The following is a 17,742-nucleotide window of genomic DNA, read 5'->3' on the forward strand; positions in this document are numbered from 1 at the left end:
CAATGTCAATCAACCCAGAAAAAAAAAGAAGCTCAAAACCTGCATGGAAACCACCCATGATAGGTGCACACAAAGTCCCAGCTGCAGGAGAGTGAAGCGGGATATCTCGCCGAGAACTAGGCGCAGCCTTCGTACCCCCTCCAAGAGCTCGGGAAATGTCAATAAATACCTTCCTACCCCCCGAACGGTTATCAAGAAGCTCGGACAAGTACAGATACAGCTATGGTCAGAACCTTATTCAGTCGTCGGGAACTTCCCTGTGTCATTCTTGGGCTTTTATCGCTCCTCCCTCTCCTCGCGCTTGCCGCCCCCGCCCCCGCCCCACCGCAGCTCCAGCAGCGTCAGGCCCAAGCATCCTCTCCGGTAGATAATGAATGCGGCTTCAGCGGTGACGACAACACCTATGGCCTCGGAATTCGTATCGGCGTGTACTTGCAATGGGTCACCTCAGCCGTCGCATACGGGTTCCTCCCCACCGAAGCCCAGAGCGTACGTGGTGTAAACAACTGCTTCCAAGCCGCCATGTTCGCCGGTCTCCTCTTTATTACAATTACCAAAGGAAGCGATCTCTATGCAGTTGAAGCGTACATGATGCTTATCTTCTGCATGGGAGGGGTGTGCTCGGGCGACGCCAAAGAAGATGGCGGCATCTTCAAGGCAAAGAAGTTCGCATATCACAAAGCGTCGAACATCGGTGGACTGATTCGGTTTGTCCTGAGTACAGGGTTCTGTGTGTATGGACTGTGGTTCTTTTTCACGGGGATGGACCATATGAAGCACCCAGGATGTAGCACATGGGCCTACTTCTTTGCCAAGGTTAACCTCTACACTTGGCTGCGCACGTTTATGAAGGCCGTTTTTGTTCTCATGGGCATAATTCATTCGATGGTTATATTTTGGCCCATCGCACATAAGCTATGTTGCTTCCCTACGAGCCACAATGAAGAAATCGACTTAGCCGTCGCCAGTTTTGGACAGTCAGAGATAGAGCCAGAAAACACATCAAGGTCAAAGGCGGAGAAGGGCCTTGAGAGCACGAGCATGGTGATACTAAGTGGTTCCTTAATCTCGTTTATGTTGACTGTGGAGTTGATGATTCGATGGAATCATATCCTTGGGGTAAATGAGTTGGGATCGACAGGACAGTTGTTACCGTTAATCATGGCTATTGGTAGTTTTATCAGGGTATTGCATCTTCTCAGGAAAGAAGGGAAGTCTACGGGGAGGTCTATGGATCCGGATGACAATGATATATGTGGTGGCAGTACCATATGATAACTAAGATATATTTGCTTTAGAGTTCTGCAGCGTTCTTTACTTATTATTGGCATTTTCTTTTGTAGGATTGGGTAAATGTACATATCTATATAAACAAGCTTGATGACTTTTTGAACGAGATTACAAGAATTTCATGTTATATAGCAGAACAGTGACATCTTATAATCTTGAATATTTAGACATCTGGTCGAGTGCCCCACTGTGGCTGCATCCGCCCAAGGCCAGAGCCCCCTTTGCGGTTTTTATATATGCGTATGACACTTGAGACATCGTACAGTTAGCTTTTCCCTATTAACTATCTCTGAGTGCACGGGGCAGCAAACCATTTGAGAGATTCCCGAGTTCTCTGATGGCCCACATCGGCTGCAGCCTATTTTCAATGCCTTGTTTTTACTACAGCAAGTTACTTCTTGATTCGGTGACCTATCGGCTATGAGGTTTAGCTGGGGATTCAGCCTTGTGCAAAAAGACGGAGGCGAAGATTTATGTCAAAGCTTCTTCTACTACCCACAGCAAGGGATAGTTGGGGAAGATGAATACGGCTGGCCGGACATTGGTCAAAGTCAAAAGAAAGCACTTGACACGTTACTCCAATATCTGCCTTGACTGAGTGTGGCTTCACCATCATACATATAGTGGCATACGTAAGTACTCATATTACACGTTTGTGCATTCATTTTGCAACCTCTCCAGAGAAACTGCTGGCAGCCTCTTTATGGGAAATATAAAATCTTCGCTGGCCGAGTAAGGCAGGAGGTAAGGCTTTTACCTCTATCTTATCCTCTCGTTAAAACCTCTATTTGTTTAGACTGCATTGTAGATGAAGATATCCAGAACTCCTAGCGCGAAGTCGAAACCTGAGGTCGTGCTGCTGCCTAAGCTTGGCAAAAATCCGGAGGTCTTCCGTTTATGCCCACGACTCGGCCCGGGCTCCGCTCGGTGGGGGTACCCTATCAAGGAACCAAAAACCAGATAGCTCGGTTTATAGGTCTCCGTCGTTCACTGAGCAGATCCTATAGCAGAAGTACATAACCCGTATGCGTTCATGATTCAGAGTTCAATAACTTTCAACCAGAGTATATTGCATGGCCCGATGTTGATGCCCTCTGGTAAGGTGGTGGATGTGGGTTGAGGTAATAATTATATTTCTGTGAAGTTGATAATTTCAAGCGTTTATGTCCCTAAAACCCTGTTGTGAATCATCGTGCCATTAGTGGCGCTCAGAACTACAATTTCGCGAATCGCGGGGGCGGGAGCGGAAACACAATATTGTAGCGACGCTCTAGTGATTACTACTCATCACATAGGCTATATGTACTAGCCATCTTCTTCGCATCTCATGAAAATCCGTTGGAGAGTAACTGTACATTCCCCTGTTTTGTATACTATAGTATACAAAAGAGACTCGGATTCCGTAATATGGATACAGTAAACTCTTTACCCGAGCAGTCATCTCTGCGGCTGGTCACCACTTAACGCAAACTTATTTATAACTCTTAATTGAAGTATATCTTCCCTTCGCCGCTGCAGACTGCATTTGAAGTAATGATTGTTCTGACAACTTTTATCCGACAGGCGAAAGGTCGACACACGACACAGTTCCCCTCATGTCATCCTACATGCGTATGACAAAAAGATAAGAATCGATGCAGTGCAAGGAAACCCCTCCCCCGTATAGGATACCTCGTTGCGTTAGAAGCGCGACCGAGTGATACCGCATGCACCAAACCACGCTGTGCTGCTTTTCTCCACATCATGTCGGCCAGCACCCAGTGCTACCCAGAAAACCCACTAAAAAACCGATTGTAACTTTTGAAGTAACCCCATAAATAATTCCTCCATATCTACTGATTGACTGACTACCCTGCCCTCCCTGTCCATCGATCTGGCCAAATAAAAAACAAAAAAGTAAAGGGCTTCAAACGAGAACGTACATACTATCTGTACACAACATACCCTGACGCCTACTCATCCACAACACCGATATTCACTTGACCATAGAAGCCACGCGTAGCTACCGCCACCTGTACGAAAGAAAAAGAAAATAAGTACGGTGGATAGAAATGGATAAGAATTCATACCCAGAAAACGAAAACAATCCAGATGGCGAAAATGAAAACGATTTCCTAACTCCCCCCATAAAAGAAAAGATATAGTAATAAGAAAAGTAGAACCATTTTGGACAAGAAAGAAAAGAAGTAGAGTGCTCAAATAAGAACGCTCCGGCAGAAACAAAAACAAATTGGAAAGAGATGCAGAAAAGTGTTAATTATACAGTTGATTCCCCTTGCTTGCCAGAAAAAAAGAAAGAAAAAGCGACAACTCCTCAAGGAAAGACAAAGAAGATAAAGACAGCTAGTTAATAAAGGGAAGATGTGGTTAGACGGAGAGTATTGCACCGGATCATCGCTATCCCCTACCATGGAAAAATTCCCGAAAAAGAAATAACAGGACAAAGCCCGCCAGCGACAGAGCATATCCCTATTATCACCTGACACTTCAACAGCAACGTTCTCTTAACCAAAGTTAGCAGACATACACCCCACCCCCACCTGCCATGAACTCTGTAGTAGTTACATTTGCAGGAGGTGTCATGTCTCTTCTTGGGCTCGTAGGTTTAGCTCTCTTCGGGCTCTGCCTCTCCTCACTTTCATAGCCCCTCCCACTTTCATCGCCGTCATCGGAATCATCTCTCCTTCTCTTCCCTGGGGTCAAGCAGGGAGGTGTCTGTGTTCCCCTCGTTGGAGAAACACTTCCGCCAATCGGGCTCATCTCCTGGACGATATCCATCATTTGCGAGTCTACACTCTCCGCCCCTTCAGCACGGTTTTGGGCTTTGTCTTTACCCTTGCCGTCAGAACTGCTACTGCCATGAGAACGTTCCTTTCGATCCTTTCGATGTTGGTCGCGTTTGGCCTTGTTTTCCTTTTCTTTCTGGATATGGTGTATCACTTTCTCGATGTACTGTTTGACGAAAATCTTTACTTTGCCCCTGCGTTTTTCGGACTCAAGCAGAAGGTGAGGGTTGACAATTTTGCGTCCATCTTTCATCTCCTTTTTAACGAGGATTTCCGTGATCTATAGATAAATTGTGAGTAAGGGCCAAGCTGCTTTAATATATGTGCGAATAGAGACGTACATCTTTAGCGTGTTTTTTGACTGCATCACGGCCGCCAAGCTCATTTGTGTATTTACTGACAGCGTTTGCAACAACTTTGGCAAACTAAGAACAACATAATCAGTATTTATCCAGCCATCAAGGAAATAGACTACTCACAGTCTTCATCAAAATATTCTTCGTCTTATCGTCGTCATATACCTTTTCTCTCCTCTCCTTTTCTTTCCTCTCTCTATCCTTACTACTCCGTCTCTTTTGCTGTTCCGTAACTTCAACAACTTTTTTTTCGGTTTCTTCGGGAGCTTTCTCCACCTTCATCACCTTTTTCTCGTCAATGTTCTGCGTAATCGAGTCTATGATTGCCTGCAGCGCATTTCTTTTCGGGTCAAGAGGAAGTTCGCCATGCCTTAGCGGAGGTGGAGGCGGTTTCAAAGGTCTATCGTCCGACCGACATGGCTCAGTTGGCATATCCCATCTTGTCCTGCCATCGTTTGAGTAGTAATATAATTGTTGATCGTGCCAAGCCTTGTGCCAGCCCCAAGGAATATCTCGTCGCGGCTTGTTGTCATTGTTATTGCTATACTGAGCTCTATCTGCTCGAGGCCCGCGAGGAGGTTGGCTTTGGAAAGATTTCTCCCGGGGTTGCGGGCGCGGGCGAGTGGGCGGGGTTGCAGTCCGATCGGGTGGTGGAGTGCCTGATTTAGACCGCGAATCTCTGTTATCACGGTCATTGTATGCATTGTTTCGCTCTTTGTCGTTTGTAGAAGTTGGCGCGCGCCGGGGGATACGGAAGCCTGTCTCAAGAGAACTCCACTCCTGTATGAGAGTGTTTGATGCTTCACGAACCTGTTCGTCTTCAACCGTGGTGAATTCTACAACTATGGTTTCGATTTTGGACTGTGTGATTTTATTCTTTGTGATACGAGGGAACCTGAAAAGGATTCGAAGAGCAGTTAAAACGACGTTCATATCGTCTTTAGTGTCCTGGATAATCCTCCCAAGGATTTGGTAACCGTGCATCTTGACAATGCGAGCGAACACAGCATCGTCCTCACTTGCGATGATGCGGTCAAGGAGTTTGGTGATAATCCATTTCTCCTTGCAGTGAAGGAGTGAAGACATGACTTTGGTGACATCTGCTTCGCTCATTGGTCTGGTGCCAGGTGTGCCACTCTCAGTGTAGTCATCGTCATCTTCTCCGGTCTTCTTTGGTCGTCTACCCTTCTTGGCTGTGGCAGTTACCCAGTCCTCTGAATCCTCGAGACCAAGAGCTTCGATAATATTATGAGAAAGTTTGGGAGCTGCGTCGGTTTGAGTTTTGCCCCCGATGTACCCCAGACAGTTGGGTTCTTGGCAGAAGCAGGTTTGGGGTTCGGCGCCATATCGGTCGACATTGTAATCAAATACCAGTTCCTCGCCCGCAATGATATCTCTCTTCGAAAAGATACCCATTCGCAGCTTGTCACCCACGACCCACTTGTCTATGAAGCAGTTTGGATTGCAAGAGTGGTTGCAGAAACGAGCCAGGCCACCTTTTTTGGTGGCGTCGATGAATTCGTTCTTTCCGAGTGACATGAAATAAAAGTGTTTAATTCCTTCCTGGAAATATTTGTGCGTTCTTCTACGGAATTTGCCTTCATCAATCACTTCGCCAACGTATTCGTAGAGGAAGGTGTTGATCGGGATGTCAACATTTGCTCGGAGCCCGAATCCCTTTTTCTCGGTTTTGATGACCGAAACATTTGCGTACTGGCGTTTTTGGAAGCGCTTGTTCTGACAATCGGAGCCGCAAGAGGAATCATCTTGTGTGCATTCCATGGAGGTCATTCGATTGATACAATCGGAATTTTCGCCGCAGGCAACATTATGTGTCCCATCTGTGGCGGCGCGTCAGCGAAACCGAACAAAAAAAAATCTACCGAAAAAACAGCCAAGAACCAGTAGCTCTAGGACCTGGTAAAAGGGGAGAGGGAAAGTTCTCTAAAGTGCGTGGAATGGATGAATGAAATGGTCTTACCCCACTCTTCTCTACACTCGCAAGACATTCCATCGCCATCCTGTCCAGAGTCTCCGATATGTTTATTACTGTAGATGCACGCATCTATGACGGCGAATGTAGATGTCGCCTCCTCAGTACTGTCCGGATAATCGTTGAACAAAGCCGGCGGCTTCTTCTCCTTGAGCACTTTGGTCGACGATGGTGCCCGCAACAGCTTTGGCTTCTGTGAATCGCCAGTTTCCGCCTCGGCCGGCGACCCCTTGTCCTCCTCGCCCTTAGTCGGTGATGAAGAAGGAGTATTCCCATGTGCAGGTGAAGCCGAAGACGCCTTGGAACTACCGTTCCCTTTCTTCTTTTCCTCCTTGATCTCATCTCCCATCCTCAATATCTTTCCTCCAGCAACGATGTCTCGAGGAGAATCCTCGAGCTTGATCTCCCCCATAGCGGTTTCCGCGCCGTCGCTGCTAGGACTGCGGCTTGTGCTAGTCCTTTCCCTCTTCATGTTTTCGCGTATTGCTGTTATATAGATCAAGGGGTATTTATGATGACTAGTAAAAAAAAAAAGTGTTGTTGTTGGTGGTTACTAGTAGCAGTGGTGGTGGTTAATTGTCGTGGTTTCGTGGGTCCCAGGCTGTCTGTTAGGTCACGCTTGCTTGGTGGCCCTCACTCCGTCTCTCCTCCGTCCGAACCTCGACAAAAAAAAAAACAGAAATTCCTCCTGTTCCAACTTTAAAACACCGCCTCACGCACACAAACAAGCACGCACGATACTCTGCGCTTGGTGTCCGAATCTTTGAACAATAATCCCTTCACACTATAGCCGCGGTGTATCCGTGTTTCTTGAAGACCCTTGGGAAAAAAACTCTTCTCTGGTGGCACTGCACTGGCAACAAAAAAAATTGATTTCAAGAAATCAGAATCAAGAGCGCCGTAGTAGTGTTAAAAGAATAAAAATTATAATATCTATGAAGAAAAATGTGGCAAAAGAGGGACCAGAGCTCAGGCGAAAAGGGAGAAAGGGGAGAACTGAATACTCCCGTCAATTCTGGCTGTTGCGTGGGTGGAATTTCGCTCGATTCGAGGACCACTTGGGGTTGGAAGAGGTGGGTGCTTCTGCAGAATCTGTGATTCTAAGCAAAACGTCGGGTTTGGTGAAATGGCGGGCTTGAAGCTTTGTAGACGACCAGACGAGTCCCAATGAAGAACGACAAGAAGGGCGCTAGCGTTTCGTCCCTATGCCCCTGTCAAACGCCCCTCCTCCCTCTCCTCCTCCCTCCCGATGAGCTTGACTGCGCGTGGCGGGGTGTTATTCTTCTCTCCTATGAAAGTTTTATATGGGCTGATAAGCACAATACCGATCTCCCTCCCTCCCTCCTTGTTGCCGTACTGTAAAATCCCCACAAGTTCTCTCTCTCCGGCTCCCTATCGGGACAGTCACGCACGTATAAACATTATTCTGCTGCAGCCTTGTAACAGCGTGATGGACAAATTCCTGGGTAAGCATGAGCCTCATAAGAAGAAATGGGACTATGCCAAGCCAGACTTGGCGCACTTCAGCCGGGCTTCACATTCTGGGTTCAGTTGAGAATCTTGTTTTCCGGTGGTTTGGGTTGGTTGTAGTCGCAAGATATGAGGTTGAGAGGTCTGGATGTTGGACAAGGACAAGTGTGGTATGGTATAGTTGAATCTCTGAGAGCACATAACTTGATTCCGCGGTTTTGGTTGTTATATTTTTTGCACGTTTCATGAGAAGCTGTCATGCACGTGGTCGCCAGGTACATTCGTGACGGTAGAGCTGGGGACAAGCTATAAAAAGGGCTGTGGACATTGATAGGCAGTTACAGGGTTGTTGTATGCGTAAAGGGCCCACTGGGGCATCTATACCTATGATATCCTGGCTGCGGATGAACTATCACCCGTTCTCTGGAAGCTTCGGCGCAGTTTCCTGCCTCGAGCAGGGCCTTTTGGTAGCAAATATAGAACTACATGTATATATCAGCAAGCTGGCTTTAAAGCATATATTCAATTGTTATTTCTCCACTTTCATCTCTTCATTCTCTCCTGGAGAACATCATATCGTCTAGAAGAGCGCGTACCAAAATAGGATTATTTAAGATATACGTCTTCTCTGAAATCGCATGTTCTTAATATGAAAAACTCAAATAAATAGAACCGAAAGTACCAAATACTTGGGGAGCAGGGGCTAGAACAATGTCAGAAGTCTCATCGTAGCTTATTACTAAGGTTTTTCTAGTTGAATATACAGTTTCTGGTGATTCATGGTTCATCACTCGCATCTCAAAAGACTCTCCAGTACATGAGGTACCAAAGATAAACACCTTTGTTATCCCAAATTCACAGGAAGGGCTCGGGTTGATAAAAAGTTACATACTCTCATTAAATCATAAAACCCTCCCGGATTTGAAGGGTTTAAAAATCGTGCACATGTGTTCGTGGTTACACACATGGTCATTAAACTTTATACATTCAGAAAAAGTTTCAAACATTCAATGAGATATATCAATATGTGCCCTCATGCAGTGCAGATGCGCGAAACATTTCATGGTTTCATTTACTTCCCGCCCCCCACATAACGCCTGCAAGAACAAATTATAAAAGATATGGAGGTAAAACATAATAAGATGGACCAAATCAAGTCATGACAAAAGTCGTGAATGTGATTAGGACAGATAAAAACAATTTCAGAGACTTATAATTACGGATTTCGTGTCTCATCATCCACCGACCGACGAATCCAATTCCTGCTTTCCATCAAACAACCTTCATTTTTATTCTCGCCTAGCTACTCATCTTGACCGGCTACCGCTCCGTCCGGTCCATCTGGCTTATCGGTATAGAAAAGAGAAAGAAGAAAAACAAGAAAACTAACGAACAAAGACCTAATGAAAAATGTCTACGGCTCCATATCATCGTCAGGCTGCTCAAACAAGAAGTTGGCTGCAAGCTCTTCGTTTTTATCACAAGCGAAGTACGCTTGAATTACCATGTCTCTGTCAAAACCCAGACGGCATAGCTAAACCGGATATTAGCGTCTAATTATAGGGATTCTAATTGGGTAAATTTGTAGACTGGGACGGGGGCGTATAACATACTCTCTCAATAGCATCTCTCTCTTCAGGAGTGACCGCGATCTGCTGAGCACCCGGCGGCAAAGGTGCACCCTCACCATCGTCAGGGTCTTCACTAAGCAACTGCAAGAATGCATCCGGATTCTGACTGATTAAAGCAGCGAGTTGAGGGTTTCCTGACCCAACTTGTTGCAAGATTGGCTCGAGCATTTGTGGTTGCTGTTGAACAACTTGGCGAAGCTGTTGAAACTGCGGGTTGTTGCGGAGGAAATCAAGATTTCCAAGTCCTCCAGCTCCAGCTCCACCACGAGCACCACCTCCAGAGCGCTGGCTAGCAGCAGCAGCAGCAGCTTCAAACAAGTTGATGTTCTCTGGATTTGAAGGTTCTGCCGATGCATCTCCTCCAGCTGGAGCAGCCGATCGTGGGGCAGATGGTGCTTGAGCGGCGGGACGAGCATCTGGTGACTGAGGTTGTCTCTCTTGCTGGACATGATCAGGAATACCCTGCAACAAGTCAATCTAAGCCTCTGCCGCAGAAATGAAAGATATCAAAGTACGAATACATACGTTGAGGAGATAATCCACAGCTCTGTCTGGGTTGAAGAATGCAGCTCTCATAGCTCTTTCAGCCTCACTCCTCTCAAATCCCATTGCAATCATATTTTGAATAGCAGACTCGCCGTCTCCTCCCATAGCAAGCGCTGAAGGATCATTGAAGTTGGAGGGGGCTGCAGAACCTGAGCCGGCGGGTGTTGGGGTCTCCGGAACAGCAGAACTGGAGGAACCAGCAGCAGCAGATTGAGCTGGCGCAAAAAGGGTAGCTGGCACAGTGGGTTGCGCAGGTGTTGAAGGAACTTTAGCTGGGGTAGCTGCGGCCTTAGAGCTTGAAGCTGCTGCAGGTGTGGCCTTGGGCTATCATCCACCTTCATCAGTCGCCGTCCAAAAGGGGGCCAAAGGCTATACACGGCAAATTACCTTTGATACCATGCAGACTACGAAGCCTTTCTCCTCGATATTGTAGGATTCTACTGTTTTATCATCTTGCAAGATTTTGCCTTGTGATAGAAGGTCCGTTAGCCTGTAAAATACCTTCAAAATGTCTAAAGTATAAAGCGAATGTAATAAGCACCTGAATAGATGAGCTTCTGGAGAGAGGCATCCCATCCCTTCTCGGCAGTGATTTTTTCCTTGAGCTGACCGATCTATCATATCCCAGTTAGTATCCGCATGTATAAACGTAAGTGAGCTAAAACGAGCTAAAACGAACAGTATCAGACGGCTCGGCATCAATGAGGAACTTTTGCTGTTTGAGATCCTATTAGAAAAGAAAGCGGTCAGTATTGCGTTATGTTGCGTTGATAAACTCGAAAGATTCGAGAAATGACAAGTGGGGGAGGGGCAACGGCTATGACCCACCTTAAAAGTGAGCTTCATGTTGATAAAAGAACAGTACTTTAGATTATTTATTGGGATTTAGCCAGACGGCTTTTGTTAGATGGGAGGTAGATGGAAGATGGATGGAGATGGAGACGATGAAGAAAGACGATGATAGTGGTGGGGTGGGAGTGTTGGTGGATGTGGAGAGAGGCAAAGAAGCGAGAAGCTCTTGCTGGCTCTTGGGTAACACAAAAATGTAGGCTCCCACTAGGGTGCGATACTATTACTAAGACGGGAGACCACTAAGAGTTCAGCACGAGACCGCGGGGCTCTGTTTGTTCAGAGAAGATCTGGACTGCATGATCATCACTTACAGCAACGCAAGTAAATATTTTGGGATGTTTTATTTCATGTTAAGAATTGGATGTGTTAGGATTAGATCGTCGCCTGTGCATGCATTGGAACTGGCCCGTGCGCACGGGGGGATTTCCTGGCGTTGTTGTTTTGTTTTGGTCCATCAGTGTTCCCCGTCAACTATCGACCGCATACGGACGGAAAGCTCGGAAAATCCCCGAATAAAACAAAACAAACACCATAACATGTAGCGCTCCCCGAAGGGGAATTATCTACTTCACCTTTCCTCTCATCCTCACCTCCTACCATCATCACCCCTACCCCTGCCCCATTCCCTCTCATTCTCATTTCATTTCGCCCCTCCCTCCCTCCTCTACCTATCGTCCGAGATCTCCTCTCCCGAGATCCGGGTCGTATCATATCTAACGGCGGCTTCATGGCGTAATACCCTGGTTCTTTCTCGCCCAGCAAATACTGCCTGACGGATCAAGCCACAATATTGACACGAGAACCCCACAACGTTTCTCCACGTCACACGTTGATTTTGTTGTCTTGAAGTCCTTGATGTACAAATTTCTGGCAAACGTTTAATGATCATCACCAAATCAATGCTGCACGCCAAAACCAAATCTTCAAGTAAACCTAACTCTAATCAACCAACAACAATAACCCCTTTACTCCCTTCACCACTTTGCAACCACCCGGACCATAGGCATCAGCTTCTACCGGAAAAAGGAGACAGAGAGACAGGCCACTCTGGTCTGCTCCCGTTTCCATATATACCCTCACCACCGGCTACCCGTTAAACGACATGTCTTTCCGCCCCTCGAGACACATAATTCGTCTCCTGGGCTCTATCACCATAGTGCTCACAGTGAGCACAACTGTATTCTTCATCCTGTATTCCGCCTCTACTATCTCAGCCCGTTCCGTCCTCTCGTCGTCCTGCACCGCAGCTGCAGCATTCGACATTACAACATGTATTCTTATACTTCTTTTCACTATATTCCCCCCCGGAAAACGGCTATATCTGTTAGGTGGGGTTGTCTCAACTGCCCTGGCTGTTGTTCTTTCCACTCTCGCATTAGGGTGGATGAGCTTTCGTCCGAAGGCAATGCCAAATACTATGTTCGGCCGTGACAGAGACCCGATGGTTATTGCGGGGTTTTCATTATTTGTTGTTTCCCTTGTTTTTCAGGCAATATTTTGGACACTACAAGCATTTAACTGCCCTCGCCCATCCGATGGAACCGAAAGACTCGAATCAGCGTCAGAAACGGTCATAGAAAAGCCTCCTGGGCCAGTTGATTTTACTTCACACAATTTCTCTTCTTCTACAACTCTTGGAGACAATAGCCACAATCCCTTTGTTCTGCGTCCAACTCCTACCCACTCAAAACTTCATAATCCAACTGTTCTATACGTCATTCAAACTCCTCCGATCACAGGGCTTGGGGCTGAGGTTGATCCTTTTGACACGTGGGATACATCAGATGTTTGTGCAACTCAGAGGGCGGCTTGCACTCTAGCTGCAATCGAATGTGAACAGAACACAGATGCAACCATAGGGTTGGGAATATTCACGCCCGCCGATATTACTATTGCAGATTGCAAAACTGCTGGGATTGAGGTCGAAATGGAGGAGGTTCTCGATGCTGTACGGATTCATCCGCCAGTAATTGAAAGACAAAGCAGCCCGCCAATACCAGACTACGACATGACACCCCGAAGCGCTAGTTTTCCGGGAAATGCTTTTCGAGAACACATATCGATGATGAGAATGTCTAGAACCCCAACCCTAGTTATAAGTCCTACTGGGGATAGTCGAGAATTTGATGAAGGAAGCGGGAGGCTAGTAAATATTAGGGGTTCTCAAAGCGAATTTGGAACTGGGAATTTACTAGTCAGGCCTCAGACCATGGTGTAACGACCTATATTTCAACTATACGAATAAACGACCCAAGACGATACAGTGATACGACATCTACCTTCATTTCATTATCTCTGAGAGACGAGAGTACGAATTACGATCATCATCGGATAGCTGCATTATTTTATTATATAAAAATCTCCAATCTTAATGACAGCACCGTCACCCTCCACAGCAGAGGAGAAAATAGATCGATACAAGAAGGAGACGGACGAAAACTATCTAAGATATAATTATATGCTACTTTTACGAATTATTGTCTCAACATCAGAGTTTTTAAATTATTTCTGCGTAATTTGTTTATATCGGCGGTAGTTTTTCTTTGATCTTGATTGATCATCCGATTGTTCTGCATTTTCGTCTTCCGTTCAGCCTAACTATACCCGAGCAAGCAAGTCTTCTCACAGCTATAAGTAGTTTACCATATTTCAATCATTTACTAGAGTTTTTCTTTTTGGCTCATGCTCGTCCAGTGGCGACGCAGCTGTGTGACGATGTTTATATATTAAGATTATGCCGAGTTGACCTCTGTTTGATTGTAGCGTTGTATTCTATTTTCCTTCCCTGTCTCGGTGTTCAACTGCTTTTTAGATGTTAAGGGAAAGCACATACACTCTCTTTCTCTGATAAATACCCAACTGTCATATATGTATCCAGTCTAGTGAGTTTCGTTTTTCTTGGTTTCTCTTTTTTTTTGATTACTCTTTATTAATCGTAGATATCTGTAAAGCCCAATTTTAAGCCAAAGAGCAGGCGCTTTGAGACAAATTATTTGGGATTTTTCAAGACAGATCAATTTCGTTGTTTAATCATAAAATCTCACTCGTGTTTTACATAAACGAGCCGTCCGGCCATCGCTCCCGGCATAAGATAATTATATAATAGCACTGGCATTACTATAGGTCTTGTCCAAGTAAGTCTCCTGAATGTCTGGAGCGGGGACTGTGGCGCCGGAAATGCAATGTGATCAATCAACTCACCTCCATTCTTCATTCTCGCTCCCGTGCTCTGCATGGTCAACCAGTCATGCGTTGGATCCTGGAGAACCAATCGACTGCTGGCCTACCTACTCGGTCAAAAAAAGACAGATGCTACCAAGCAAAAAGCCACATTACATAGCTACAAGCATTTTCCGGCCTTTGGCCGGAGTAGGAACTGTTATGGCTTAAACAATATCAGTTTACCAACGCTTAAGATCACTGAAACCCCAAGATGCCCTGTGCACGTATCTGATATACTATTTGGTTGACTCAAGGTATGTTGGAACCAATATCTACTGGCTGACTCAAACATATTTGATAGAATATCTACTAACTCCAACATATTTGATAGAATATCTACTTACTGACAAACATATTTGATAGAGAAAAAGAAAACCCCTCAAACCTGGCCAATCAAAACCTTTAAATAACACATTGCATATCGGTATATCTATATACTTATTAGATATAGATCAGTTATCGATGGGCTTAGCTGTGGTTGGCCAACCCGAGCTAATCATAAAATGGGGGCCGGGCCGTAATCGATCGACCCCAAAGGGATTTGCCGCTAGATAGTATGAAGTACTGGGATTCAGCGCTTATACACAGACATCCTTGGTTTTTGGCGCTCATTGGTGTTTAAAGCCTTTAGTTGACCGCTAGTAAGTTACCGCCAGTGGTAAACACAATGCCAAAAAGCACACACTCTCCGCTTTAAACTGAATATCAGTGCTTTACCTGCTAGTGAGAAAGCATTTTGTTTAGAAATTCGTGAGCTTTACTAGACGAGATGATATTCTATTGGACTTCAGCCATGTTGTAGCTTCTCGCCAATTGCAATTGCGCAACTATTTCACTTAATAAGTCATTAAGGAACAATTGCAAACCAAAGTTGGGCCTATGCACAATGACCTTAGAACTCTACTATTTCCTGGCCACGTGCCTCTTAGATCGAAACCTGCAATTTGCATCCAATTCAATGGAGTCTGCTGAATTGTTTGTTACGACAATAGAGGAAAGCTGTCTAACCTCCCAATTAATGTTTAGATTAGACCAACATCAAAACCCATAATATGCAAGTCACGACTTCCTCCCAATAATCCTCCAAGTAGGGCCAAGTACATGTGCGTACTACATGTGGTTGATACATAAGAGAAAAGCACCACACCCTGCAACACAGAAATACATCTAGGACCCAGGAGATGGGTACCTCTACATGTCAGCTAAGCAGCCCAACAATATATACCCTTCTCTCGATCGAGCTAACAGATCACCTATCTCTCATATGACTAAAGAATTTTTTTCGGCCCGTCATAGTCCCAAGTGCAGTATCGAAACTGTTTACATGTGACGTAACTGAGACTCATCATATCACAATATCAATAGTAGGCGGCTGACAGCTAAGGTTCATTACATAGACGTACGTCTGCGTAACACTTTTCAATGTCAGTCTTGAGAACATGCTGCCTGCTTAGTTTTGCATCTAGTTGCAAGTAGTTGGATTCGTGAAGGGCGCCGTAGCTAGCGGTGGTCGTTAGTAACTGCATAAGTGGCCGGTCTCCCTACCGAAACACATGCAGATATAGTTTTGGGGTCCTTAAGACACCTAACCCTAGCGTGGGACACTAGCTTGACCCCACACTACATAGGAATAAACATGAACCTGTTTAATTACATGCAATTCCTTTCGTTTAATTCTTCAATTGAAACATATCAATCGATACAGAATTTATATAAGACTCCACACTTCCCCAGCTTACGTTCTAGCTATTTATATAGCTTCTATATACATACCAACTTTTAAAAATAAGAAAACCCAGTACCCATCTAAAACGTTCACCCCGGTTCCAGCTCCAATTCCACTATCCGACCATCCTCATCAATGCATCCCAGCAAATAATCCTTCACAAATTCAAAATAGACCCCACATCCAAACAGCAAAAAAAGATGATAATGCTACGGGAGGATTCAAACACACTGTTGAGAGAAATGTAAACTATATATATAGCATATAGCTACTTTCCATCTGTGTTACCAGTACACCACCGCAGCTTTAAACCCAGCTTTTCCCGGTGACAGTGGAAGAGCGAAACCCCAGAAGGTGGAGATATAGTTTAATTCTGCATAGGATAACTGGGTTTGACGGTCGATAGGGTTAGGGGTGCATGATGGGTAAATTCGCTGATGCAAGGTTCGAGATACTTGTAATATACGACTCACAGGGGATAGTAAAGCTTTGATGCCGCAATTTTCATGCTAACCTCATGGCCAATTTAAAGTTTACACTGTATGAAGCAACTATATTAATCATGGTCCGTGAGTTCATGTCCGATCATTACCGGCCATAATTCATACTCTATATATTTCCCGCAACTAACAATAGAAAAACCACTAGCCTAACCTTACCACTTCTTACAACAAAACAGTAGATAACGGCTTGTAGCATCCTTCTCTATAAATGTCCTTTACACCACCACATCTCTTCCCCTAAAGCCCACCACTTCAATCTCAAAAACTGCCATGAGAAATGAGGACTACACCAATTCACCCGTCCGCAACACCTACAAACCACTTCCCCCCCAAAAAAAAAGGTGAATCCCACACCAACACACCCCAAAACCGTTCCAAACTTCTCGCTCCTCCGTTCCTGTAGTCAGCCCGCAAAATATTTGCGTCAAGAGCGATCACTCGACCGCCAAGACACCGTTTCCTGGGGCTCTTAGAAGTACATAGGCAGATGTCTTCTGTCTTCTCCAGATAGCACATTTCCATTGGATATGATTTGCGGTAGGTGTTGTGGGTTAGGATTTTTGGTCTATGGTCACGTCGTGACGTCACGTTATGAGGAATTTGTTACTCTGGCCCAGCCCACGCTTACGAAATACTACCCAGCAGAGCATGATTGATACTGCCAGTTGGCTAAATAGGACAAGTCACAACCATCCGGTTTCAGTTACATGTCCGGCAGGGACTCAACAAACGTACATAGAGCACATAACTCAAGGGTCAGGAGCAGCTGCAGCCTGAGGTGACCCATCAGTTTAACAGGACTAGATATGGATTAGCCTACAGCAGAAGTGATAGCCAAAGCCCTTGGTTAGCACCATCACGCCATACAGGATGCATAGTGCGGGGCCCTGGCTAGACTCGGAAGCTACATGTGCATTTGATAAAACGAGTGATATTATGTGACTCCAATAATAGCTGGGTGTCGGATGACAACTTTGGTTTTGATCAAGGGGGACGTTGTAGGTTAGGTTCTAGCTCTAGGTGCGTATACATACATGTGGTTTGTTAGCTGTAGCTGGCTAATCTGCAATTGTGATAGAGCTGATCGATTTGGTGAATAACGCCAAACGATACTCCATTGCGAGACTTTAAGCGTATAGGTACCAATTATATGTAAACGCATCGTAGAATTCCTCGAGAGAATAGACATGCAGTATGAGTGTATAGTGCTGGTTCATTGTGTGTATTCATGTAGCTACATACATCAGTGTCCCGAAAGTATGCTAGTACGATCGACAAGAGCCCTCAGCTACATGTATGTAGTCGGTTGAACCTCTCTGTCGTTTAAGCATATATGTGGCGTCAGTGCCTATGCATGTATAAAGAAG

General features: G+C 45.4%; 4 protein-coding genes across 4 annotated transcripts; 2 read left to right on the plus strand and 2 right to left on the minus strand.

Annotated features, from left to right (window-relative positions):
- Nucleotides 1-222: 222 nt before the first annotated feature.
- H6S33_012613 (uncharacterized protein) lies at nucleotides 223-1,275 on the plus strand (the record flags this gene model as incomplete). The annotated part of the gene is made up of 1 exon (XM_044843983.1): nucleotides 223-1,275. The coding sequence occupies one exon, from the start codon at nucleotides 223-225 to the stop codon at nucleotides 1,273-1,275; it is 1,053 nt and encodes a 350-aa protein (XP_044695262.1).
- Nucleotides 1,276-3,804: 2,529 nt separating this feature from the next.
- H6S33_012614 (uncharacterized protein) lies at nucleotides 3,805-6,897 on the minus strand (the record flags this gene model as incomplete). Its single annotated transcript, XM_044843984.1, has 4 exons — nucleotides 3,805-4,356; nucleotides 4,418-4,501; nucleotides 4,556-6,273; nucleotides 6,414-6,897. 4 exons carry the CDS (start codon nucleotides 6,895-6,897, stop codon nucleotides 3,805-3,807), a joined length of 2,838 nt encoding a protein of 945 aa, XP_044695263.1.
- A 2,412-nt stretch (nucleotides 6,898-9,309) lies between these two features.
- Nucleotides 9,310-10,918, minus strand: H6S33_012615 (uncharacterized protein; the record flags this gene model as incomplete). The annotated part of the gene is made up of 8 exons (XM_044843985.1): nucleotides 9,310-9,333; nucleotides 9,400-9,429; nucleotides 9,509-9,988; nucleotides 10,052-10,396; nucleotides 10,460-10,539; nucleotides 10,614-10,686; nucleotides 10,752-10,799; nucleotides 10,901-10,918. 8 exons carry the CDS (start codon nucleotides 10,916-10,918, stop codon nucleotides 9,310-9,312), a joined length of 1,098 nt encoding a protein of 365 aa, XP_044695264.1.
- A 1,108-nt stretch (nucleotides 10,919-12,026) lies between these two features.
- H6S33_012616 (uncharacterized protein) lies at nucleotides 12,027-13,142 on the plus strand (the record flags this gene model as incomplete). Its single annotated transcript, XM_044843986.1, has 1 exon — nucleotides 12,027-13,142. The coding sequence occupies one exon, from the start codon at nucleotides 12,027-12,029 to the stop codon at nucleotides 13,140-13,142; it is 1,116 nt and encodes a 371-aa protein (XP_044695265.1).
- Between the last annotated feature and the right edge of the window lie 4,600 nt (nucleotides 13,143-17,742).

Source organism: Morchella sextelata (genome assembly GCF_020137385.1).
Source record: "Morchella sextelata strain SCLS chromosome Unknown scls_8, whole genome shotgun sequence".
NCBI classification, from domain to species: Eukaryota; Fungi; Ascomycota; class Pezizomycetes; order Pezizales; family Morchellaceae; genus Morchella; species Morchella sextelata.